Source organism: Scyliorhinus canicula, chromosome 5 (assembly GCF_902713615.1).
Source record: "Scyliorhinus canicula chromosome 5, sScyCan1.1, whole genome shotgun sequence".
NCBI classification, from domain to species: domain Eukaryota; kingdom Metazoa; phylum Chordata; class Chondrichthyes; order Carcharhiniformes; family Scyliorhinidae; genus Scyliorhinus; species Scyliorhinus canicula.
This window is the reverse complement of record NC_052150.1, coordinates 14,184,641-14,210,768: the sequence shown is the minus strand read 5'-3', so window position 1 is coordinate 14,210,768 and position 26,128 is coordinate 14,184,641. Positions and strand designations below refer to the sequence as shown.

The window sequence follows — 26,128 nt, the reverse complement described above, 5'->3', positions numbered from 1 at the left end:
ACACTACTGCAGAGGCACCACTGCAGAGGCAGCACTGGGGGAGCACTGCACTACTGCAGAGGCAGCACTGAGGGAGCACTGCATCATTGGTGAGGCAGCACTGAGGGAGCACTGCATCATTGGTGAGGCAGCACTGAGGGAGCACTGCATCACTGGAGAGGCAGCACTGAGGGAGCACAGCACCAAAGTCCCTCCCTAACAGCACGATGGGTGTACCTACATGGTGTAGACTGCAGCAGTTTATGCAGGCAGCATATCAAGGGGCAATTAACGGTGGGCAATAAATGCTGGGCTAGCCAGAGACGTCCACATCTAACAAATGATTTTTTTAAAGTTGAGACTTCAATCTTCCCTGGCCATCCTCACTCCATTATTGATTGTTGCTTCAGATTCTTTGACAGAAATTCACTGTTGTCTTATTAATCTCCATAGGTGGAATTTGTTTTGATTTCTGAGAGTAGATTTTACTCAACGGATCTGTGTGTAACGTGTACAAGACACAGCTGGCCACAAGGTGGCACTCAATGCACAGTCTCCTGTTTGCTCTCGATGTTTCAGGACTGCCTCTGAACTGGGTGGAATGTTACCATAGTTTGACAAAGGGGGCGTGATTCTCCGGCCTTGTTACGCACTCGCTCAAGCGAAACGAGGCCGGTGAATAGCGGGAGAGGCAGGAATGGGTGGACAGTCCGCCCTGTATGTTATGAAGCTTGATGAATAATCAACATTGTACACCGTATCTTTCCATCATTCAAACAATGTTTGTCTTTTATCCAGGAGGTTGCGGAGTTCTATGCTGGGAATGAACACTCAGCTCTCAGATGGCAGAAACCCCCCATTGTAGAGACATTGAAGGTAATGTGAAGCAATTTTTGTCCTTTGTGACTATTGTTGTGTTCCCTATGGAGACAAATAACATCAAAGAGTCAAACCTCCTACAAGACCACAATAGAAACAACCGGGTAGGCAAGTTTTCATTTCTGATCAGAACTTTTACTGTAGCAATCAAACCAAGATCAACATCGGTGAAATAAAAATTAACCGGCAAAGTGTGCTCAATACAAAAATATAAACAAAACTTTTTCTAGCTGATACAACAGGGCTAAATCTCACATGTGTCTCTGGCAACACGTGACACCACATGCAGTCCCCAAAGCTCTCACTTGAGAGTTGGACTGCTCTGTCACGCTGGGAATCCACAGGAAGTTTGCATGAACCACTTTTGCTCCCTCTGGTATCCATGGATACAGTTAACTCCAACATGGCACGCTTCTGTAGAACGTTTCGCTCTCGGGTCATGACAGACCTGATGGCGAAGATTTTGAACTCTCCTCCATTGAATCCCTCCCAATTACCCTGTTCCATGGTGTGGTTGGCTCTGTTAGAAACTGCTCTGCAGCACATTCCCGCAGTTTAATGCTTTTAGTTTTCTCCGCTGGCTTGTCCATTTCAGTTCTCTTTGCTGAACTGAAACATATCACTGCCTGACTTTCTCCACAGGCTGAAACCCCTTGACTTGGTTTCTTGGAAGTGACGCTACAGCCAGGAAAACCAATTAAGAAACCAGGACCTGGTCTCAAAAAATTAAAAATACAGACTTCGAAACAATTTCATGACACTGTGCCATTTGCGGAGTGTATTTATTGGCATGATTATCCAGTTTGTTTTGGAGCTTTCAACTGGAAATCTTTCCCCTCCCATCTTGATGACCACTCTGCTGGTCAAGAGCTCTTTTTAATTATTCATTCAATGTAGGTGCCACTGGCCAAGCCATTGCTAATCCCTAACTTCCCTTGGGAAGGTAGTGGTGAGTTCATCCATGCTAGGCGATTTCCGAGGTCTGTTAAAAGTTGGTTATCAGCCAGACTGAGTAAGAACAGTCTCCGCGAGCCGGGTGGAACATAAAAACTTTAAAAATAGAGACGTGGGGTAAGCCATCTGCCCCACCATTGGGATGATGGGTGGTCGTCACCTCAACCCATGGCTCATTGGGTAAGTGTGTCACCTCTGTCATTTTTTGTTTTTTATAAATTTAGATTACCCAATTATTTTTTCCAATTAAGGGGCAATTTAGTGTGGCCAATCCACCTACTCTGCACATTTTTGGGTTGTGGGGGTGAAACCCACGCAGACACAGGGAGAATGTGCAAACTCCACACAGACAGTGACCCAGAGCCGGGATCGAACCTGGGACCTCAGCGCCGTGAGGCGGTTGTGCTAACCACTAGGCCACCGTGCTGCCCCACCTCTGTCATTTTTAAACCCCACTCCAAGACCTAAACCCACAAATCAAGGCCGACACTCCAGTTGCTATGGTGAGGGAGCGTTGCACTGTTGGAAATCCCGTCTTGTGCATGAAACGTAAAACCGAGGCCCCGTCTACCTTCTAGGGGTGGATATTAAAGATCTCATGGCTTCTATTTTGAAGAACGGGAGTGGGGGGAGGCAATATTTATCCCAAAACCAATTGCACAAGAATCAGGAATCAGCTTGATTTAGCAGTGCTGTTTGCGGGATCTTGCTGTGCGCAAATTGCCGACCCAGGTTTCCTGCGTTCCAGCAGAGATTGCACTTCAGAATGGCACTGGGAATGTGAGACAGAGTAACACAGAGACTTGAGAAATTGGAGTTATGCAGGGTACGTCTAATAGAGGCGTTCAAAATCATGATGGGTTTTAATAATAATAATAATTGCTTATTGTCACAAGTCGGCTTCAATAAAGTTACTGTGAGAAGCACCTAGTCGCCACATTCCGGCGCCTGTTCGGGGAGGCCGGTACGGGAATTGAACCCATGCTGCTGGTCTTGTTCTGCATTACAAGCCAGCTGTTGAGCCCACTGAGCTTTTGATAGTATAATGATGCAGAGGAAGTTGACGGTAAACGTAAGATATATTTATTGACAAGGATCTGCATAACGCAGCAGCTCACTCCCAGTGCAATCCTAGCTGGGACGCCTTATCTACCAGGCCCTGATCTGGGCCTGCTTTTAACCTTTGCTTATACCGAGCCCCAGGTGTTAGGCCTCCACCCTCTACCTGGGGAGCTCGTACTCCACGGGTCCCAAGGGGGAGATCAACTAAGGTTTCCTCGCAGTCCTCATGGGGGGTTATGACAGAGTAAATTTTCCGGTGTCTGAAGGGCCAGAGGGCACCGATTTGTGGTGATTGGCAGAAGAAGAGAGGGGACAGGAAGAAAACGGTTCTTTACACAGCGAGTTGTTGTGATTGTGGAACACACTGCCTGAAAGGGATGGTGGAAAGAGATTAAATAATAACGCGCAAAAGCGAAGGAGGCCAATTCTTGTCGGGGTAAAATTTACAGGGCACTGGCAAAGGAGCTGGGATTTTTTTTTTAAAATTTAGATTACCCAATTATTTTTTCCAATTAAGGGGCAATTTAGCGTGGCCAATCCACCTACTCTGCACATTTTTTGGGTTGTGGGGGCGAAACCCATGCAGACACGGGGAGAATGTGCAAACTCCACACAGACAGTGACCCAGAGCCGGGATCGAACCTGGGACCTCAGTGCCGTGAGGCGGTTGTGCTAACCACTAGGCCACCGTGCTGCCCTGCAAAGGAGCAGGGATATGGGATTAATTGAAGAGCTCTACTGAAGAGCTGGCACCGAAAGGATGGACCGAACAGCCTCCTGCTGAGCTGTATCATTCTGTGACTCTTTGAAGTGTTTGAGGATTTGAACCTTTTTCTTTGTTTACTGTTTCTGGCAGCACAAAGCGAAAGCCTTAGGCCTCTGGAACCTCTTCCTGCCAGCAGTCAGTGGCCTGAGCCAGCTGGATTATGCTTTCATTGCTGAAGAAACTGGAAGATGCTTCTTTGCGCCAGAGATTTTCAACTGCCAGGCTCCAGGTAGATTGCCAGCAATGAAGGCACGGGCACCAACATTGAGTTTGCGTTTTAATTGCTGAATTTAATTGGTGCCCTTGCCACCGTTCGCTCAAGGACGGTGAGATTTAAATGAGAAGGAAAGTTGACAGGAACAAAAGTCCTGCTGTTAATATGACATCTTTGGCAGGGAAACCCGTCCCAGGGCACTTGGCGGTGATGTGAGGAACAAAGCACTAGATGCCAGGCCAGAGTGAGTGATGTTAGGAAGGGGGTGGTCAACAAGGTGGCTAGGGTTCGTTGACTGGGATCCAGTTTAGGACAGCCAGAACTGGGCAAACTGGACCGAGGGCAGGATTTTTCGGATGGTTGGGATTCCCACTGATCACTCCCAAGAACCCTGAATTGGCTTGAGATGGGATTTCCGCTGCTCGCTTGGGAGGAAGTTCCCCACCTCAAGAGAGCCACTGGCCAATCTGATTGGCTGGCAGCTTTGTAGCCCCAGCAGCGCCACCGGCAGCAGTGGCCAGGAGTGGGACTACAAGCAGCCCCCAGATTCTAAGTCCAGGACCAACGACATACTGGGATTCTAATGGAGCAAAGGGGTAATGGGGCCCAGGGATATGGGGAGAGGGGGTTTGGGTGTTTTTATGGAGAGGCCAGAGGTGGGAGGAGAAGCCACGATTTGGGGGTGAGGGCAGACCTTGTGCCCGATCTGGAAAGGAGGCTGGTGAAGGAGGTGCCCTCCTCTCCCAGATCGAAGCCCAAGCAGAGTGACCTGCTGGGTTCCCCCTACTCCTGAACTGCCCCTGCCAGCCTCAAAATTGTGGGTGGTCATTAATTGCCCAGTTCTCAAGGCTTCAATTGGGGAAAAGGCCGGTGGGAAGGCCTAAGCCTCACCTGTTTCATTGTGCAGTTGTGTACAGATCGGGACGGGTAGGAGGACGGTGGGAAGGTCATCCAGGGCATGTTATACCCCACTTCATGTAATTCCACTGGCAGGGGTGGGGGTGCAAAGATCTGCCTTTAGAATTGGCTGGGATCAGGCAGCAGAGTCTCAGATCAGCTGATAATTGTGGAGGAATGGTAGGAAAACACTTGTATAATCGAGTGGAGGTGAATCTGAGTAACTGAAGACAGTGGTATGGGTGGTAAGTGAGGAGACAGAGATGGAAATAGGCCATCTCTCTGGCGAGGATATCAGGTGTGAGGCACAGTCTGTTGGGGGGGAGGTTGGGGGGGCATTAAACAGGAGGCCTCAGTTGATAAGGGAGGAGGTGGCATCGGTAACCAGGGTGCGCAGCGTGATGGTACGGCCTTCCCAATACTCAGCTGGAGTTAATTGTAGTCCAGTCAAGGCTGGAATTAAGAAAAGGAGTTTGACAGCATGGAGACAATGGAAGGTAGTGTCATGTGAGAGTACCTTTAAGAAATGGGTGTTTATAAATGTCTGTAGTGAGAGTACCTTTAAGAAATGGGTGTTTAGAAATGGGTGTTTATAAATGTTTGTAGTGAGAGTACCTTTAAGAAATGGGTGTTTATAAATGGGTGTTTATAAATGTCTGTAGTGAGAGTAACTTTAAGAAATGGGTGTTTACTACTGCAGTGATGTCAGAGAGTGGGTGGAGCTGGGAAGTCTGTTGGCTTTTTACTTTTGTTTTTGAGCAGGCTGCAGGGTGTGTTTTAGTTTTGTTTTCAGTGTTGGAGCTGAAGCCAGACCAAGCAGGTGTACTGCTTTTCTCTCTGCCATCAAAAGACTATCTCTAGATCATTTGGTGAATTCAGAGTTATAAATGTTTTCAGTAGTGACTTTAACCTGATGTGCTTCTGTTAGAGGTGTTTTTTTTAAAGTAGTATGGATGTTAAAAGGAAAGCTTAAAGGATTACTTAGTGTTGTAGCCTTTGGGGGCTGTATTTGAATTGATGGTTGCTAAGATGTTCACTGTATGTTTTTTAAAAAGGTTAACTTGAGTTCATAGAATAAACATTGTTTTGCTTTAAAAAATACTTTTCCATTTCTGCTGTACCACACCTGTAGAGTAGGCCCGTGTGTGCCCCATACCACAGTCTATTAAAAGTTGTGGGTCAGGTGAACTCCATGATACACTTTGGGGTTCTCTAAACCCTGGCCCATAACAGTAGAGAGCAGCGGGAGAGTTTGAGCCAAGCTGACAGGGTCCTGGTCTCAACATTAAACTTCACCCAACAGAGGGAGAGTGCTGAGGGGTTTCAAAATGAAAGAAAACAAGGAATGCGTTCCCAACCAGGTTTACGCACCCCTGCCGCCATTTTTACAGTGATGGGTTTTGTATTGGCGACACACTTGATTAACATATTTAAGTCCGGTTCCCACAGTGTAGTTGGGAGCCTGATGTAAATAGGACAGCTCCTGCCTGGGTTTCTCTAGATACCTGACAGTGAAAGAAAGGTGGACGAAAATGGCTCAAGACGTGAAGTGACTTTTTCAGCACTCCTTGTGGGCCAAGAGGTGGCGACGTGCTCTCTCCACCCCTACCAGCCCCACTGCCGATCCTGGTATCTCTTCTCCCACTCTCCTACCCCAATCACCTACTCCCTCACCCCCTGAGCGACGGTGAGGGAAGCAAGGATGGATCCGAGTCAGTGTCACCGGGAATAATTGCCTGACCCTCAAATACTTCTCTTTCCCCCCCCACCCCCCAACCAACACTCAGTAACTGATCCATAAGGGTGGTGTGTGAACTGCCCATCGTCAAACAACATTGTAAGAAGTAGTAGAATTAAATTGCAGAATTAGGCAATTTTCCATCTGACCACTTGTCCACCTTCGCTTGTTTTGCAGACACGGGGAACATGGAGGTATTGCACTTGTACGGAACAGAAGAACAGAAGAAGAAATGGCTGGAGCCCTTGCTTAACGGAGAAATCCACTCCTGTTTCTGCATGACTGGTAATTAGATCAGCCCAGATCCATTCGGCTTTTGATCGTTTTCTGTTTTGAAACTCTTGTCCTTGTTTTCCGATCCCGACCTGACCCTCGCCCGCCCCAGCTCCGTACTCTCCACCAGCCCTCCGACCTCGGAGATATATGCACTCCTTTAATTCTGGCCTCTTGAACTTCAGCAAATCCAAATCACTCCCATCAGTGACGGCCACACTTTCAGCTGCTGACACCCCAAACTTTGGAATTCCCTCCCTCCCTCTCCTACATTAAAACATCCAGTTTCGATGAAGCTTTTGGTCATTTGCCTTAATTCCCTTGTGTCAAATTTATTTTTGGTGACACTCCTGTGACACCTTTTGGGACGTACTTCAATGTCAAAGCCGATATGTTAATGCAATTTGTCTATCGCCTCTGCTTAGAAAGCTGATGGCAGGGTGCCTATCCTGCCAACCTGTGCCAGTTTAGACGTTTGGACTGATGCCACTCACAGACAAATGATTGGAATATTCTGCACAGTGTGAACTGCTTCTGGAGTTGGGCAGCAGGGTAGCATGGTGGTTAGCATAAATGCTTCACAGCTCCAGGGTCCCAGGTTCGATTCCCGGCTGGGTCACTGTCTGTGTGGAGTCTGCACGTCCTCCCCCTGTGTGCGTGGGTTTCCTCCGGGTGCTCCGGTTTCCTCCCACAGTCCAAAGATGTGCGGGTTAGGTGGATTGGCCATGCTAAATTGCCCGTAGTGTCCTAATAAAAGTAAGGTTAAGGGGGGGTTGTTGGGTTACGGGTATAGGGTGGATACGTGGGTTTGAGTAGGGTGATCATGGCTCGGCACAACATTGAGGGCCGAAGGGCCTGTTCTGTGCTGTACTGTTCTATGTTCTATGTTCTATGTTCTCTGCCCGAAGGCCGGTCCGACCCACCGCGCCACAATCTCCACCTTGGGTAGGCCAAGGAGTCGGGTCCCGATCCATCCCAGCGGGAACGGGAATTGAACCCCCGTGAAGTTGGCGCCAGTCCGATCTGATCTGGCCGTCCAACCAACTGAGCCGGTCATCCCCACGGGGGACTCAAGTTGCCGTAGCAACATAAGCGATAACACGGGTGGTTACACGGATGTTGCAGTCTGGAGTGATGGACAGTGATGGTGGAGGCTCCCAGCGTTCTGTCCATCACACGGCTGGCCAGGAATCGACCCCGCCCTCGCCACCTGCTGTTGGTGTGTGTCGGAAGGATTTGAAGGTTGATATTCAACCTCTTGGCCGCATTATTAATGCACCTTCCTTGGCCGTCAGGTCCCGCAGTGGGACTGAGTTTCCGCGTCTGGGGCAGGGATGCTACGCACTGTTCCACCAGATTCCCAGAATGCAAATGGGAATGTCTGATTTGAGCAGTTGGTCACCGAGGCCCCTGATTGACGCTGTCAGCACCCTCCACCCCTATTGTTAAAGGCTGATGTTCATTTGGAAAGTTTAATTTCTGACCTTTGTTTTTCTGACGGACATCACAGAGCCAGACGTCGCTTCCAGTGATGCGACGAACATCGAGTGCAGCATTCACCGGGATGGAGAAAGCTACGTGATCATTGGCAAGAAGTGGTGGACCAGTGGTGAGTAACTGAGTTCTGGATGCTGCACGTTCCCCACCAATAGCAGCAGCGGCTGACCAGGGTCACCCGCACACCTGAACACAGTGCGGGTGGCTGCACGCTGCCATTGGTACGAGAGGCACCTATACTCTGACCAATCTCCGGGTTAAAGCTTACGAGGCTGGCATTAAGCCGGCCTGTTACTTTCATGCCAGTTGCCCTCCCAGATGGCAGTCCTGTTGCTAATGGCCCACTCGGTTGCTAAGACAATCAATTTGTATGTCAAAAAGCCAGCACAGGCACTGTGTCAATCCATACTGTTGCTGATGAAGAAAACATGTGTGTGGGGATTTTTTGCTGAAACCAGTTACTTTCACTGATGTTGGGTTTTCCCAAAACCTAACGGCTCAAAAGCGACCACCCCGCGTTTAATGTAGGATAGCTGCTGGAAAGGGCTGGCAGAAATGCAATGGGCTGAATGGCCTTCTCCGATGTCCTTGGTTAAAGATGTGGACCGGACTTCTTCGGGTGTTGGGATTTCTTTTCCCATTGCCCGCACACTCCTGTCCATGGGTATCCCGGCCGGGTGGTGTGGCTCCAGTGGGAAATTTGTTGACGAGCAGCAGGAAGAGGGATTCCCGCCGCTAGTGACCGGAGAATCCCGCCCGACATAAATGTTGAATGTCGATGAACTGGAAGCACTGATTTAACCGCGGATATTTGGGATGGGGAGGGGGTGGGGAGATTGTGTTATTCTGAGAATCAGGATGTTTTATGAACTACGCGACCTGAAGGGGAGACATCGTGGTAATGTCACTGGACTAGTAATCCAGAGGCCCAGGCTGCTGCTCATGGCCCAGCAAACCACTCACTTCAAGGGCACTTAGGAATGGGCAACAAATGCTCACGTTCTATGGTAGGCTGCATTTAAAAAAAAAAAGTCAAGGCTCAAACCAACCTCCGTGCCCGGCAAAGAAGAATGGTTGGCAAATGCCGGCTCAGACTTTCAAAGACCTTGACGCGTGGCGCTAAATTATCTGTGACTCACAACTGCACAGTTGACAACGACCATCGACTTAAGCCAGTGACTGGAGGACAGTACCCTCCTGTGCCTGAGAGGTGCCCTGTTTCAGGAGGGCGGCAACATTGTTTGTATATCCACGCGTGTGCTGTGCAGCAAAACCGCAACAAATTACGAACATGCGGAGGAGTATGAAAAGGAGGAGTAGGCCACTTGGCCCCTCTGATCGGCAGCCCTCCCAAAACGTGGCCGATGTTGATTTATTTCCTGACCCTGTGCCCAGTGTTGGCCATTTTTGCCCAGGCAGGTTCAGATCTACAAGGTGTCCCATGACCTCCTCTTGCCAATCGGCCAAACGATGTGATTATAATTGAATGGAAGACAAATTCACATGGAGATGCAGTAATGCAACCATGGAATAGATAGTGAGTCTCACAGAAATTATGTAAACAGGGGGTCAGCACAGAAGCAGACCATTCTGCTCAGCTGGACTTGTTAAGGTAATGTTGCCATAGTCCCAGATGACCATCGGCTGCTTTCCCCTTTGAGGGGGAGAGCTGACTGGTGGTGATTTAACCTGAGGATCACCACACCTCAGGCAAGGGACAAGATTGAGAAGGCCATTTCTTGTTTTTTATTTTTTTTTAAAGAGTACCCAATTCAATTTTTCCAATTAAGGGGAAATTTAGCATGGCCAATCCACCTAGCCTGCACATCTTTGGGTTGTTGGGTGAAACCCACACAAGCATGGGAAGAATGTGCAAACTCCACACGGACAGTGACCCAGAGCCGGGATCGAACCCGGGACCTTGGCGCGTGAGGCAGCAGTGCTAACCACTGTGCCACCGTGCTGCCCGAAGGCGGGGCCTTCATGAATAACCAGCTGGACTATCCTCCACATGAGCCTCCTCCCGCCCCTCTTCATCCAACCGTTCTTTTTTCTTTATCCCTCCAGCTTCCCCTCAAAATCATCCCAAAGTAAGTCGGCGGAACATTCTGGCTTCATTACCCCATTCATATAAAGCCGTCAACTTAGCAACACGGTTTTGTTAAGTCTGTTTCCCAAAGCCCTCCCGCAAAATATTCCTCTTCTGTTTGAGTCCTTTTCTTGCTGTCCCTCGACTGCGGGAGCAGAGGAACGCTGAGGAGATGCTCTCGCTCAATCAGCACCTCTGCGGAGAGCTGACAATGACCGTTTGGACATTGACAGTTTCAAGTAGTGTGGACCTGTCGTCATATTGATACAATCAGCAAAAAGGAGGGTGGGATATAATATGGACAAACCAGCGAGCAAACAAGATGAGGCCAATCATTTGGGATTGATTGTTTGATCAAAGCTCTGTGCCCGTGTCTTAACTCAAACCAAGTTTCAGTCCCCTCCCACCCTCTGTGTTCACTGACCAACACTGACTCCCGGTCAAGCAACGTCCTGATTTTGAAATTCTCATTCTTGTTTTCAAATCCCTACGCGGCCTGCCCTCTCCCTACCCCTGTAATCTCCTCCCAACCCACAACTCTCCGAGATATCTGCATCCGCTAATTCTGGCCCCTTGAGCATCCCCGGTGTAAAAGCTCCCAAATGTCTCATGGGGGGGGGGGCGGAGGGGGAAGAATTAAAAAAATACATATTTCTTCCTTTCTCAAAGTTACAAAGTCAACGGGCAGAATGGACGGGGCAAGCCCTTAATCTGTGTCCTTATTTGCCCCAAAAACCAATTCAAGTTCAAATTGAATCCAATTCATGGCCCTACAAAGAGAGACGTATGAAACCCAAGACAACAAGGACAGGAATGGCACCTCATCCTGGGGCTGGATAACTGCCCTGGGCTGAGTTCAGCTGAGTGGCCGCAACCAAAGGCACTTGAGATGTTGGAATCGGCTCCAACTTCCTGGAAGGTGGGGGAAGGGGGAATAATTAAAGAGGATTCCTTATTCACTGAGTCCCACTGAAACCACCGTGCTGGTATTAAAGGGAGGGTCAGGATTACCGTTCCACAATCTTTGTCTTTTTAGTAAATTTAGTGTATCGAATTCATTTTTTCCAATTGAGGGACAATTTAGCGGGGCCAATCCACGTACCCTGCACATCTTTGGGGGCGAAACCCACGCAAACACGGAGCGAATGTGCAAACTCCAGTGACCCAGAGCCAGGATTGAACCTGGGCCCTCAGCGCAATGAGGCAGCAATGCTAACCACTGCGCCACCCAATGCCCCCTCCATTCCAGAATCTAATAGTTATCTGATGCTCACTATCCAGACTCCCATGTGAAGCTGAGGAAAAATCAACTGTCCAACTGCAATTATTCATGAGATGTGGGCTGAGCCAGCAATCATCGCCCATCCCTAATTGCCCCCGAGAAGGTGGTGGTGAGCTGCCTTCCTGAACCACTGCAGTCCACATGGTGTAGGTACGCCCACAGTGCTGTTAGGGAGGGAGTTCTAGAATTTTAACCCAATTACAGTGATTGAACGGCCGATACGTTTCCAAATCAGGATGGCGAGTGGCTTGGAGGGGAACTTGCAGGAGGCGGTGTTCCCGTTCGTCTGCTGCCCTAATTGTCCTTTTAGCTGGTCGCGGTTGTGGGTTTGGAAGATGATGTCTCGGAGAATTGGTGCCCACGGCTGCCACTGTCTGTCGGTGGTGGAGGGAGTGAATGTTTGTGGATGGGGTGCCAATCAAGCGGTGCTGCTTTGTCCTGGATGGTGCTGAGCTTCTTGAGTGTTGTTGGAGCTGCGCTCACCCAGGCACGTGGGGAGTATTCCATCACACTCCTGACCAAAATCCCAACAAGGAACAACACTCCCGCAAGTGGGGTGGGACAATATGTAGAAACCTGTCAAAGAGAAGTTGTACACTCACAAAGAACATCATAGGCTGATGATGTAAAAACCTTTGCTTAACCTGCAGTCCTGCAGTGACCATTGAGCCGTTAATTAGCTTAAAGGTGGCTTTCTGTCCCTATTGTAGAGGTAGGCCTCCTTCTGTGAGCTGCTGGCCAATCAGAGAGCCAGCAGTCCCGAAACGTGATGGAGCCTGGACTCGAAGGTATGTCCGGGGCCTCGCTGGAGCAAGCCTGGTAGGTGAAGGGGTGGGGGCCAGAATCGCCAGGGAAGGGGTGGGAAGGGAAACCCCGGGGGTAGATGCGAATGACCTTTTTTTCGTGGTTGGGGAGGGGGGCTCCAATCAGCACAGGCTGCCCAAAAAGGACGGCCAACACCCCCCCCCCCCCCCCCCCCCCCCCAAACCCTGCACAGCCCCCAGAAAGCCAGGTTTCACCAGGCGGGCTGGAGACTTTGCATTGACCCTTGCCCATGGGTCAAATCCCATTAATTGGTCACTTAAGGGTCACCTTTGACCCACGGACCAGCGGGCAATACGACACCTCCCCTGCTGCTGATAAAATCGCAACAGGGGTAGGTAGGCAATGGGCCTGGGGCCAATGTTACTGTGCCCAATTTTACCCTTCACCCCCAGGTGGAGACGGCAGTAAAACTTCAACCCGTGTTACAGTTCAATTTAAACGTCATGCTCTTCAAATCATACGTTATGAAAAATACATGTACATAAATATCTTTAATTTTGCAATCTCACAAAGTATAAGCATGGTTTGATCTTTCTTTGAATACTGAGAAAAGCCATAAACATTTAAAGCTAATTTTGAAATACTAAGTATCTAATGACATTAGACTATATCAGCTACATTACAGTCAGGAGCTTCCAAAAAGAAAGAATAAATATCTGAGAACCATTGCAGAAACATAACACATTTGTATACATTGTAGATAAATTGTGTAGGTTAGTGTTTGCAAGTTCACTCAATGCTATTGAATGCGTCTAATCGCTCTTGACAAGGTGGTCCACACTTTTGAACCATTGCAGTCCATGTGGTGTGGGTACACCCACAGTGCAGTTCGGGAGGTGGTTCCAGGAATCCAGTGACAGTGAAGGAATGGGATATAGTTCCAAGGCAGGATGGTGTGTGGTTTGGAGGGGAACTTGCAGGTGGTGAAGTTCTCAAGCATATGCTTGTCCTTCTGGTTGACATTGGTCATGTGTTTGGAAGGTGCTGCCTAAGTTGCCTTGGTGAGTTGTTGCAGTGCATCTTTCAGCGGGTACACACAGCTTCCAACGTGTGTCGGTGATGGAGGGAGTGAATGTTTATGTTGGGCGGACGAAGTGTCAATCAAGCACGCTGCTTTGTCCTGGATTGTCCTTAGTTTGTTGGAGCTGCACTCATCCAGGCAAGTGGAGAGTATTCCATCACACTCCTGACTTGTGCCTTGTAGATGGTGGACAAGCTTTGGGGAATCAGGAGGTGAGTTACTCGCCACAGAATTCCCAACTTCTGACCTCTTGTTCCCAATGTATTTATATGGCTGGTGCAGTTCAGTTTCTGATCAATGATAACCCCCAGGATATTAACGGTGGGGAATACAATGATGGTAACGCTGTTGATTGTCCAGGGCAGGTGGTTAGACTCTCCCTACTTGCCTGATACTTGTAAAGTTATTGCAAAATATTATTTTGTATTTTAACGAAAATCCTGACCCACAAGGCAGTTTGCGTGCATGTTGATTTTCCCGATGAACTGCCTTGTGTGTTGGCCCGAGAGACATTGATTCCGATCAGAGAGGAGGGTGGACGTTAGAGAAAATGCTTAACAGCGACAGCGTTGAGCAGAATTTGATTTCCTCCTGTTGAATCGCGGTGGGTGAACTCAACTTTTTCAACATGAAGCTGAGAAAATGTCCTGTCGCCAGTGTGGAATGCTCTCCATGGGTGTTGGACTCCGAAGGATGAGGGTGAGAGGGGAAGAGCTTTTGTAATGTGGGTTTGAAAGGGGATCCTCTGAATCAGCTGGATAGACAGACCGGGAAATGATCGGTTAGATCAAGTGCAGAAGTTCAGAATCCAACATGGTTGCTAAATACAGTCAGCGAGAGATAAATGGCCATGTACGGACATTGGAAATGAAGATGGACAACCTGGTCCTGGCAACAACTGGAGGAGCAACTGAAGGGAAAAACAGGAGAGGGAGAAGATCAACCAGAGGTGGTGGATAATGTTAAGGTGCCAGTCTGAAGGAGGCGAGGGGAAGAGGTGACACGGTGTCAACAACCTGACTCGGGCTACCAGGAAAATGACCGAACATGGGGCGATGAGAAACTGGGTGGGAGGGAGCGTGGCTTTCCATTGCACCCCTGGAGTTACCATGGCGGAGTCATGCAATTCTGGGAGATTCTGTGGGCAAAGACTTGTTGCATTTGGATATCTAGATGCTGAAGCTGCTGGTATGATCTGACTGGGACAGGGAAGCGAAGGAGCACTCCAGGGAGATGGACTGGTTTTGATGCCTGCGGCGATAGCTGTACTCCTTGACCGCCTTCATAATGTAGCCTTTGAATGATGCTCCCATGAAGGCGTACAGGATGGGGTTAAGGCAGCTGTGGAATAGAGCGATACTCTCCGTCACCTGGATGGCGATGTCCATATTCTTGCTGCTGCCGCAGTCCTTTATGAACAAGTACACCATGTCGAGCAAACGGCAGAACCTGACGATGTTGTACGGCAGCTGGGTCAAGAAGAAGACTCCCACGACGGCCAGGAGCACCCGGAATGCTTTGTGTTTCTTCCTCCCAATCGGAGCTTTGCACACAGCCTTGGCCACTGCAGAGTAACAGTACACCATCACCAGAGACGGGATGATAAACCCCAGGAGGATTTCGAAGACCTGGATGGTTGCCTTGGCCGGCTGGGCCATGTGCGGGGGGAAGACAGAGATGCACAAACCCCTGGTTTCTGCCTGGTGCACTGATGTGAAAATAAAGTCGGGGACGCTCAGCAGTATGGCGGCCACCCAGACGCACAAGCAGGTCAGCTTGTCCTTGTTTCCTACGGTGAGCGGACCCGTCACCTTGGAGATGGCGACGTATCGGTCAACACTGATGCAGGCTAGGAAGAGCATGCTGGCACTGAAATTCATGACAAAGAAAGCCGAGGAGATTTTGCACATGGCCACCCCTAATATCCATCCATGGACTGCGTAGACCGCCCAGAAGGGGAGAGTGACCAGAAGCAGCAAGTCAGCAATGGCCAGATTCAAGATGTACAAGTCCGTTTTTGATTTGATCCTTTTGTAATAGGCATAAACGGCCACCACCAATGAATTCCCAGCAAGTCCAAGGATCAACGTTGCCGTGTAGAACGCTGGCAGGAAATACTGTGCAAACTGTCTGATATTACCCTTCTCACACATGTAGTAATAATCATCATAGTCGATGCTGTCATTCATGTAGTCGCCATAACTCCCATTGTCAAAGTAATTCTCGATGTCAAAATAGATTTCCTCATCCTCCATGGTACCTGAAAAGATTGAAGACCAATCACGTTATTCAAGTAATACATCCGTAAAATGGAAAAGTATTATTGGAAGGAAATTCATTTACCTGGCATGATATCAAACATCCAGAACAGCCCGAAGCATCTCTTAACCAATTAATCACCCTCAAACTCATTGCTCTGAAGCCAAACACACCACTTAATTTGGGCATAGCAAGACTCCACAAATTGATCTTTTTTTGTTTTGCTGGTTGTTATTGAGAAAAGAATATTGGCCAGGGGAATAGGGGGACACCCGGTTCTAGTTTGATGGGGTATTTTCTTTCTGCTATAGAGTGTTATTATTATACATCTTCTTATTTCAATCCATTGCTGATGTCAGCAGGAAGTGCTGTGACATCATTCTGGTGTTGTTGTTATTGCCTAATATATATTCGTATTTAACTGCTGGAAGTTCTAATTCACTCCTGTCACTGTTGTTTCGATGTTTAGCTAGCTGCTCCCTTTTGGGTCCATACTGTATTTTAAACTTTGTTACTTTTTGATGGAACCATCAATTCACGAGACACGTGCTTTAAGATATGAACAATGGTTTTAATCTACTTACTACAGAGCCAGCCTGTTACCCTTTGAACTCTCGATGAACTGCAGGCTGGCTCTGGACACGGTTATTTATACAGCAGTCAAGGGGGAGGAGTCGTGGGTGGAGCCCTGTACAAACTACTCAGCATTCCCAGAGCTACTCCCCCTAGTGGTCGGATAACGCTACTGCACTTACAATGGTATTGGTAAATACAGTGTGAATTTCTACGTTACATTCACCACACCTTTCTATGTTAAAGAAGATTAGCTTGTAACTTTATTAACGTTTCAACTACCTTCTTGTGGTCTGAACGGGTATTTTCTTTCTATGTCAATAGGCAGATGGTTTAACACTTCCCTCACAAAAGACAGCCCCACTGACAATGCAGCACTCGCTCAGTCAAACTGAAATATGTCTAGTTAAATAATGATCACGTTCAGTATATATCAGTATCATCGCCAGTGATGCCAACTGTTCTGGAATGTCACTTTGGGTCTGTGTTACAGGCACCTAGTGGGCACGGGGAAATGATCCCTGTGCCCAAAGATGGGCGCCATAAATGACAGAGCATTGGAGAGACGTACTGAAAAGATTCATGTGAATGGTTCCAGAGATGAGAAATTTCAGCTGTGAAGATAGATTAGAGATTTTTTAGAGGTCATAGACATGGAACATAGAATTCCTATTGTGCAGAAGGAGACCATTACAAAAGAACAGAGACAAGTACAGGCCCTTCGGCCCTCCAAGCCTGTGCCGACCATGCTGCCCGGTCCAAACTATAATCTTCTACACTTCCGGGGTCCATATCCCTCTATTCCCATCCGATGCATGTTTTTATCAAGATGCCCCTTAAACATCACTATCGTCACTAAGGGGCAGCTTTAGCATGGCCTATCCTCCTAACCACATCTTTGGACTGTGGGAGGAAACTGGAGCACCCGGAGGAAACCCAGGCCGATACGGGGAGAAAATGCAAACTCCACACAGACAGTGCCACCCAGTGTTGAAAATCATGAGGGGGCACAGGGAGAAATTGTTCCCGCTTGCGAAAGGATCGAAACGAGGGTGCAGATTTAAAATAAGTGGTAAAAGCAGCAACAGTGATATGTGGGGAAAGGTGTTTCACTCAGTAAGGGGTTAAGGTCTGGAATGCGCAGCTCGAGCCTGTGTGGAGGCAGGTTCAATCGCATTCCAAAAGGAGTTCAGCTGTTATCTACAAAGGAGGAATTTGCAAGGTTACAGGGAGAAGGTGGGAGAATGGCACAAAGTGAATTGCTCATTTGGAGGGCTGGTGAAGACGCGATGGGCCAAATAGCCTCCTTCTATGCGAACAGTTTGCACTGGAGATGATTCCCGAGGCATTTTGGCAGCAGCTGAGGGGACTAAGTTCGGGGGTGGGGTGGGCGGTGGTGACTGGAGGGAGGCCAGTAACCAGGTGGCCTCACAGCTCCAGGGACCCGGGTTCAATTCCGGCCTCGGGTCACTGTCTGTGTGGAGTTTGCACTTTCTCCCCGTATCGGCCTGGGTTTCCTCCGGGTGCTCCAGTTTCCTCCCACAGTCCAAAGATGTGGTTAGGAGGATAGGCCATGCTAAAGCTGCCCCTTAGTGACGATAGTGACGTTTAAGGGGCATCTCTACTGTTCTGTGGAGCCAGTCGGGTGGACAATCCTACTGCTACTGACCCCCCTTGAGGAAACAAAAAAAAAAATCAAAAACCATTTGCCGAGTGGAGCACTGGGAACTCGAGACTGCCCAGTGACTGTAGAGGTGCCCTTCATGCATTTGTCACATTCTTTCCGAAACCTCCTTCAAAGAGGAGGCAATTTATTTGCATGTGGATGTTGTGTGAGTTGATGATCACCTGAGGAAGGCGCAGTGCTCTGAAAGCTAATGTTTGAAACAAACCTGTTGGACTTTAACCTGGTGCTGTAAGACTTCTTACTGGGCTTATTTAAAGGTGGAGAGACTCTGAATATTCAAAAGCCGGAGTTGCTGTCAGACGTGGCGCTATTGTTGAATATTCATTGGATTGGTTCTGTCTTTTGTGCTTTGACTTTTCGCACACACTCTCGGGCCAAGCGAAACCTCTCAAGCAAACGTGAACTTTGCACCTCTGCTGAGGAACACTTTATGCTGCCCTTGAGGTGAAGATAGCAATCTGAATAGAAGGCGAAGCATTCACACTGTGTGAGCTGAAGTGACGTGGAGCGCGCCGCCTGAGCAGGAAGCAGATTCAACAAGAAATTTGCAAAGAAAATTCGATCAATACCTGAATGGCCTGGAGGCAATGAGGGAATAACTGGACGGCTCTGTGGGGGGGGGGGGGGGGGGGGGGGGGGGGGCTGACAGCGGCCTGTAGACTTGCTATGGAAAGAAGAGGTTCTTCGAAACCTCTTCGTCCCCTTTCATGACCGTGGGTTAGGCTGCACAAAAAGCTGAAAGACTGAGCGTTTACTGTGCTCAGCAATTCTGGATTGGGGATGGTGGGCCTGGCATTAAACAAGTTTTAGGATCCTCAATGCAAGGGGACTGCCCCCTATGTGCAGGAAGCCACCCACATGTTGAGTAAAACAAAATTCACACCAGATATACTTCTGCCACAATCTTGTATCTTGTCTGAGAGGTCGACCCACAAAATTGGTGCTTCCCCCCCCGCGCCCCCGCCTTTTGCGCTCAAGAAACGCACGGCAGGATTTAATTTTGCCCCCTAAGTATTGAATATATCCCAGTGCAGCACAAATCCTTCAATGGAAATTATGCTCAGTGTTTCAATCCTGCCTGACCCACTGGTACGTCTGTGTGTACAACACATGACACGCAAACATTTTCTTTTCCTCTGTACTCGACCTTCTCACCCCCCCCCCCCCAGTTTATGGGAACTGGGTGTGATGATTCTTAGAAACCCAGAGGAGCCCTGTAGAGTTGTGATGCTCAGCAATTTCAGAATGCTTTACAGTCAATTACACGAACCTGGCGCACTGTGCTTTCCCATAGCTTCAGAGGAAGGATTTTGCAATTCTTCCAACTCTTGGGAGACACTCTGCCCAGCACGCAGCACAATTAAAATATATTTTTCGACAAGTGAGCTGATGTGGACTAGAACAGGGGCTGTTTGGCTCACTGGGCTAAATCGCTGGCTTTGAAAGCAGACCAAGCAGGCCAGCAGCACGGTTCGATTCCCGTAACAGCCTCCCCGAACAGGTGCCGGAATGTGGCGACTAGGGGCTTTTCACAGTAACTTCATTGAAGCCTACTCGTGACAATAAGCGATTTTCATTTAATTTCATTTCATTTTTCAACTAAGAAAATTAAACTCTGCTCCAGCCGGCTCTCCCATTATTTTTAGTGATTTGGTCTAGAAATGTTAACATTTTTCCCTCCACTGCCTTGCATTAACCCACCCATAGATTGGTTATGGGGAAAATGGTGGCATGGCGGTAATATCACTGAACCAGTAATCTAGGAGCCCAGGCAAATCTCCGGGGACAGAGGTTCAAATCCCACCACAGCTGCTGTGAAGTGCGAATGTGACTTTAAACGTTTTGTGGACTTGGTACAAAAGACGTGTTTGCACCTCTGTCAGCCAGCCTATCGTTCATGCCCTGTGCAGCACAGGGCTCCAGCAGATTTACTGTCAGCAGATAGCTTGCAGCCAAACTCTGGAGAAGGCAGTTAGTGACTGATTTCCGAATGACTGGCTTGAGCAAGCTCTCAGTTGTAAAGTCCGGGTGAGATGACCCTTGCTGGTACTATTAATACTCGTGTTTTTTTCTACAAGGGGAAAGAAGTGACAGAGAAAAAATAATCAGCTAACTTCTTTCTTTGCTTCCCCCGCAACCCCCCGCTTGCAAATTATCTCACCAGAGCGTGGCTGATTTGTACATTTTTGGGGTGGGTGTATGAAATAACTAAGGATGTGCAATAACACCATGACTTGCAGCTGAAACTCAGTGCAAATACTTTCATTTATCGTTGCTAAACACATTTCCAAGATGTTTCAGGATAAGAGCAGCTAATTTGTTATATTGGCGAATGTTGGGGAGTCTTTCTAGATCAATATAAAAGCTTTAAGGTGAACATTTAGTGAAACGTTGTTGACTTCATCGGGGAGCTTGTAGCAAAATCCCTGAGTGCAGGTCAAGTGTTATTTATCTGTAAAGGCAAACAGATCCGCAACCTGCCCTTCTTTTGAACCTCACCACCTTTTAGCACAGGGACTCCAGGGGCGGGATTCTCCGGCCGACGCCGGAATCGGGAAACGCGATTGGGCGGAGAAATGGTTTTCACGCCAAAATTGTGGTTCACGCCAATCGCAATTCTCCGGTGCCTCGACAGCGGCATCAGTGCGTTTCAGACACACGTACAGTAAACGCCATTGGCATATCATTAGCAGCCCTGACTTGGTATTCTCCGGGGCCTCCCCCATGCTCCACCTCCACTGGGGAAAATTCCTGACAGTGAGGTCCATGTGTCCTTATAAAAATTGTGAAACCGGTACCATGGCTGCTGAGGGGGGGGGGGGGGGGGGGGGGAGGAGAGAGGGGGTACGGAAAGTGTTCAGTTGTGATAGCTGCTGGTTGTGCCTCTGGTCCGGGGGCTTCTGCCAGGGCTGGGGAGAGTAGCGGGGCGAGTAGCCAGGAGCTGGGCTGTCGGGTCAGGGTGGACGGAGACGGAGCACCATGGCCGCAGCTGGCAAGGTAGCCATGCAGCTGCGCACGCTGCTGACTGTGCACTGTGAACTTAGGGCCACAGGTCGTATGGGTCACCCCTCTTGGTGCCCTCTGGCCCCAGCCGCCCCGTCAGTGGGATGGGCGCACTCCAGTGCAACCAGTGCCATCTTGTTGGCTGGGACGGTGCGAGTGGGGAGTGAAGTGTGCCTCCTGAGTGTCAATCATGGACCCGGCGAATCCCGCACAGTTTCTCATTGGATTTGATTGTGTTCCACGTGGTGCCGGTGCTGGCCCTTTAACAGTCGCTGAATCGGTCCAGGTGCTGCACCAGTTTTGCTGTTATGGAACTCCGCGAATCCTGCCCCAGCGTCAACACTTAGTCTCAGGACCGGAGAATTCCGCCGTAGTTGTTTGTCTGCCCTGTTTACGTCGCGGTTCTTGTGGCGGACATGTCAATACAGAAACCTATCACAGGGAGCCTGTACTTATTATTCAATGATGCATCTTACTTTTCCAACCATTTTATTGACTTCAAACAATAGCTCGCCCAGGGTTAGGCTCTCGTAACATTAGTTTATACTTAGTATCTGAAAACCAATATGCAGAACGAGGCCATTCAGCCCATCGTGTCTTCGCCGGCCAACAAAGAGAAAAAATAAACTAGCCGTTCTTCTTAATCCCATCTTCTGGGGACTGGGCCGCACAGGTTACAACACTTTAGGTGCAGATCCAGGTACCTTTTTAAACGGGTTGAGTGTTTCAGCCTCAGTTACCAATTTAGGCAGCGAATTCCTTCTACCAATCAGCTTCAATCTATGCCCCCTGCTAAGTGTCCCCTCAGTGAGGGGAAACGAGTCTTTCTCGCCTACCCTATCTCGGGCCCCTCATAATTTTGTACACCTCGATTAGGCCCCCCCGCTCTCCCTCCTCGGTTCTAAGGGAAGTAACCCTAGCCGACCCAATCTCTCCTCATAACTGCAATTTTTAAGCTCTGGCAACATTCTTGTCAATCTCCTCTGCATCCTCTCCAGAGGATTTCTATTCTTCCTGTAATCTTGTACTGGTGTCCTGGGGTGAGATTGGGCCTGCGGATATTTATGGCCCAGGGTCACGGGAAGAAGCATTCTGCTGCAGATCTTTTGATTAAAATCACTTTTTTTTTCATTTTGTGATTTTTAACAGCCTCACTTTTAATAAGAACTAACAGCAAGTACATTTATTCCACTTGATAAAATGGCATATAGCAATAATTGCCTTGGCGAATAGGTCTTTAGGGCGGGATTCTCCCAGCCCTGGGCCGGACCGGAGAATCCCCGCGACCAGGCCACGCCTCCCCGATGCCGGCACGCAGAGTGGAGAATCGGCACCATTGGGGCCGGCGTGGTTGGCGCGGCGCCGGGCGGGGGCCGCTCTACGCTGCCGGCCCGCTGATTCTCCAGCCCAGATGGGCCGAGCGGCCACAGTTAAAACGCTGAGTCCCGCTGGCGCCGTCCACACCTGCTCGCAGCCGGCGGGAACTCTGCGTGCAAGGGTTGGGTGGCGGCCTGTGGGCAGGAAGGGGGGCACCGACCCAGGAGAGGAGCCTCCGATGTGGCTTGGCCTGCGATCGGGGCTCACTGATCGGCGGGCCGGCCTCTCTGTCCCCCGGCCTCCTTTCCGACGCGCCAGCCTCTGTAGCCCTGCGCCATGTTGCATCGGGGCCGGCGCATTGAAGGAGGCCACTGCACGTGCACGTGTTGGCGCTGGTGCCAGAATTAGACGTGGGAGCGGCCCGTACGACGGCGTGGACACTCTGCCGTGGGATGGGAGTGTTGTAATTAGCTTTTCAGTTCTGAGCCTGCTTCTAATAGAGATTGAAAAGCCAGATTTTGTAATGTGTTGTTGGCTTAAAAGTGAAAATTTACTGTGTTTAAAAGTCTTATAACATTTGTTTTGAGTTTGTTTGTTGGTGTGCTTTGATAGCGTAGTTAAAGATATATACACGCACAAGGATTTTAGATATTTCGCTGAGCGCTGGCTCCCTCAGATTAAGAGGGTTAAAGGGGTGGTACTGCCTGATGAAATGTCTTGAAAGATCTTCAACAGATTAGAGCAGCGATGGGCAACTTTGCTGGTGAGGGGGCCGCAGGAGTGGTCCTCCTTCATCCCAGTGGGCTGCAAGGTTGACATTGGGGTTTGTTCACTAACCGTGACCCCGTGAATAAGATTAAATTTATTCATGCCGAATATTTCATCAGGAGTTATAAAAAATGCCTAATCGTTTATATATTAGTAAAACTGTCATCAACTTCAAATGGTAAAGGCAGCACGGTGACGCAGTGGTTAGCACTGCTGCCTCACGGCTCTGAGGTCCCAGGTTCGATCCCGGCTCTGGGTCACTGTCCATGTGGAATTTGCACATTCTCCCCGTATAAGCGTGGGTTTCACCCCCACAACCCAAAGATGCGCAGGGTAGGTGAATTGGCCACGCTAAAATTGCCCCTTCATTGGAAAAAATGAATTGGGTACTCTAAATTTAAAAAAACCTTCAAATGGTAAAATGGTTCTCGCAGACAATGTTGTGAGCAATCAGCACACACCTCAGTTCACTCGCCCTCGCTTTATGTGCCAATCACTTCAGTCATTCCGGTAGGAAAAAAAGTACGCAGACGGAAATCAGCAGAATGAGACAACCCTGCGTGTGGGCGACAGTCAACGAAATGTCTCGTGGGCCACACTCAGAACCCAGATAGGCCACGTGACCCCCCAGACCGCAGGTTGCCCACCACTGGATTAAAGTGATGCAATGGAAAGAGTGAGAGAAAGATATAGTGATGGTGACATTCGCCATTGACCATGAATAAAGATGCCCACAAAACTCTTGCAATCTCTGTGAAATAGATTTCCCCTTCCCTGACATTAGTTTGAATCTGACGCTACGCCACGAAGACCTCCAGATGTCCAGCAGCAGTGATGTCAGCAAGCAGAGTAAACAGCCAATCACACTGAGGAATTCTCACAGACAGCCAAGCGGGCAGTAAAATGCAGTGATCAAGCTTCGCTTTCATAAGAACATAAGAACTAGGAGCAGGAGTAGGCCATCTGGCCCCTCGAGCCTGCTCCGCCATTCAGTGAGATTTTGAGGACTCAGCTCCACTTTCCAGCCCGAACACCATAACCCTTAATCCCTTTATTCTTCAAAAAACTATCTATCTTTACCTTAAAAACATTTAATGAAGGAGCCTCAACTGCTTCACTGGGTAAGGAATTCCATAGATTCACAACCCTTTGGGTGAAGAAGTTCCTCCTAAACTCAGTACTAAATCTACTTCCCCTTATTTTGAGGCTATGTCCCCTAGTTCTGCTTTCACCCGCCAGTGGAAACAACCTGCCCGCATCTATCCTATCTATTCCCTTCATAATTTTAAATGTTTCTATAAGATCCCCCCTCATCCTTCTAAATTCCAACGAGTACAGTCCCAGTCTACTCAACCTCTCCTCGTAATCCAACCCCTTCAGCTCTGGGATTAGTGAATCTCCTCTGCACACCCTCCAGTGCCAGTACGTCCTTTCTCAAGTAAGGAGACCAAAACTGAACACAATACTCCAGGTGTGGCCTCACTAACACCTGCTTTCGATTTAAATTTGGCTGATAGCGAGACTGGGACATAGACCTCCGATTAAGGTAGAAACTAAAAACACATTGTTTCAAAAATAAGTAGATTTTTAAAATCACAATGAAGAAATGTGGCACTCAAAAGTAAGATTACTTTTTTTGGGGGCCAGTGAGGGTGCTCAGCAGTAATGGTGAAGTTAAATCAGGTGCTAAAAAGCATGCTTCACTTTGTTCAACAAAATGTAACTTTTTCAAGGGGTTTTGCTGAGGGACTAACAGCGTAAGAGTGGAAACTCTCGTCAGTTCAGTGATTTTTAGTGTGCGTTACAGTGAAATAGTTTACCCCATAGCTGTAATGCTTAGCACATGAGATGCACTCGTTAAATAGTTGTGAAGTTCCTATTTCCATTCGGTGAGACATAACAATGCACCAATTGTTTAACTGTCAATGGTTACCTCCACTTTTAATAATAATAATTGTCGCAAGTAGGCTTGCATTAACACTGCAGTGAAGTTACTGTGAAAAGCCCCTAGTCTCCACATTCTGGCACCTGTTCAGGCACACAGAGGGAGAATTCAGAATGTCCAAATCTAACAGCACGTCTTTCGGGACTTGTGGGAGGAAACCGGAGCGCCCGGAGGAAACCCCACGCAGACACGGGGAGAACGTGCAGACTCCACACAGACAGTGACCCAAGCCGGGAATCGAACCTGGGACCCTGGCGTTGTGAAGCAAAAGTGCTACCCACTGTGCTACCATGTCGCCCTGGACTAAAAGAGCAAATGTTTACTCAGAACAATACAGTCTTGGCGAGTTCCCAGAGCAGCCGACCGTAAGGGCACAATCACAAGATGCTGATAGGGTGGATGCTGAAAGATTGTTTCCCCTTGTGGGAGAGACTAGAATTACGGGACACCGTTTACAAATTTAGGGATCTCCCATCTAAGGCAGAGATGAGGTGAAGTACTTTCTCTGAGGTTTGTTGTTCTGTGGACATCTTCTCTCCCAGAGATCGGTGGGCCCTGGGTCTTTGAATGTTTTTATGGTTGAGTTTGATAGGTTCTTGATTGACCAGGGAGTCAAAGGGTCATGAGGGAAGACGGGAAAATAAAGTTGAGACCACAATCAGATCGGCCATGGTCTTAGAAAATGGGGGAGCAAGCTTGAGGGGCCGAATGGCCGACCCTGACTTCTTGCTCGCATGTTGCCCAGGATCGGTGCACTGTCTTCCCTCCAAAAATGGGCAGCATTCCACTGCTAAGGAATTAAACCTCTGGACATGGCAGGACTTGTGTCGGCATCATTCTTCGCAGTTCCCAGATATCTAGAGGGCATTTCGTGGGATATTCATGGCTGGTTCCGACGCTGGAGAGCGCTGGAACTTTTTGTTCCAGTCACTTTGATTGGAAGCGGGGCAGTGGCGGAATGGTTCAGCTGTTCCCTCCGTTGGATTCCAATTTAATAATATTAATGATTGACGGGCGCATGCAAGGGGCTGGTTTAGCTCACCAGGCTAAATAGCTGGCTTTTAAAGCAGACCAAGCAGGCCAGCAGCACGGTTCGATTC

The 26,128-nt window shown here is 48.8% G+C and overlaps 2 protein-coding genes across 5 annotated transcripts in view; one reads left to right on the top strand and one right to left on the bottom strand.

Annotated features, from left to right (window-relative positions):
• Nucleotides 1-26,128, top strand: part of LOC119965783 (acyl-CoA dehydrogenase family member 11-like) — a 122,972-nt gene that overhangs the window by 25,375 nt on the left and 71,469 nt on the right. Inside the window, 4 exon segments of the mRNA XM_038796606.1 lie at nucleotides 778-855; nucleotides 3,731-3,869; nucleotides 6,667-6,774; nucleotides 8,273-8,371. Of these exon segments, the coding sequence (XP_038652534.1) occupies nucleotides 778-855; nucleotides 3,731-3,869; nucleotides 6,667-6,774; nucleotides 8,273-8,371 (424 nt within the window).
• LOC119965784 (atypical chemokine receptor 4-like) overlaps nucleotides 12,928-26,128 on the bottom strand; it is a 39,144-nt gene continuing 25,943 nt past the window's right edge. For all 4 annotated transcript variants that reach the window (XM_038796611.1, XM_038796607.1, XM_038796609.1 and 1 more), the window contains exon 2: nucleotides 12,928-15,736. In XM_038796611.1, coding sequence (XP_038652539.1) covers nucleotides 14,646-15,731 — 1,086 coding nt within the window. In that variant the 5' untranslated portion in view covers nucleotides 15,732-15,736 and the 3' untranslated portion in view covers nucleotides 12,928-14,645. The remainder of the gene's footprint in view (nucleotides 15,737-26,128) is intronic.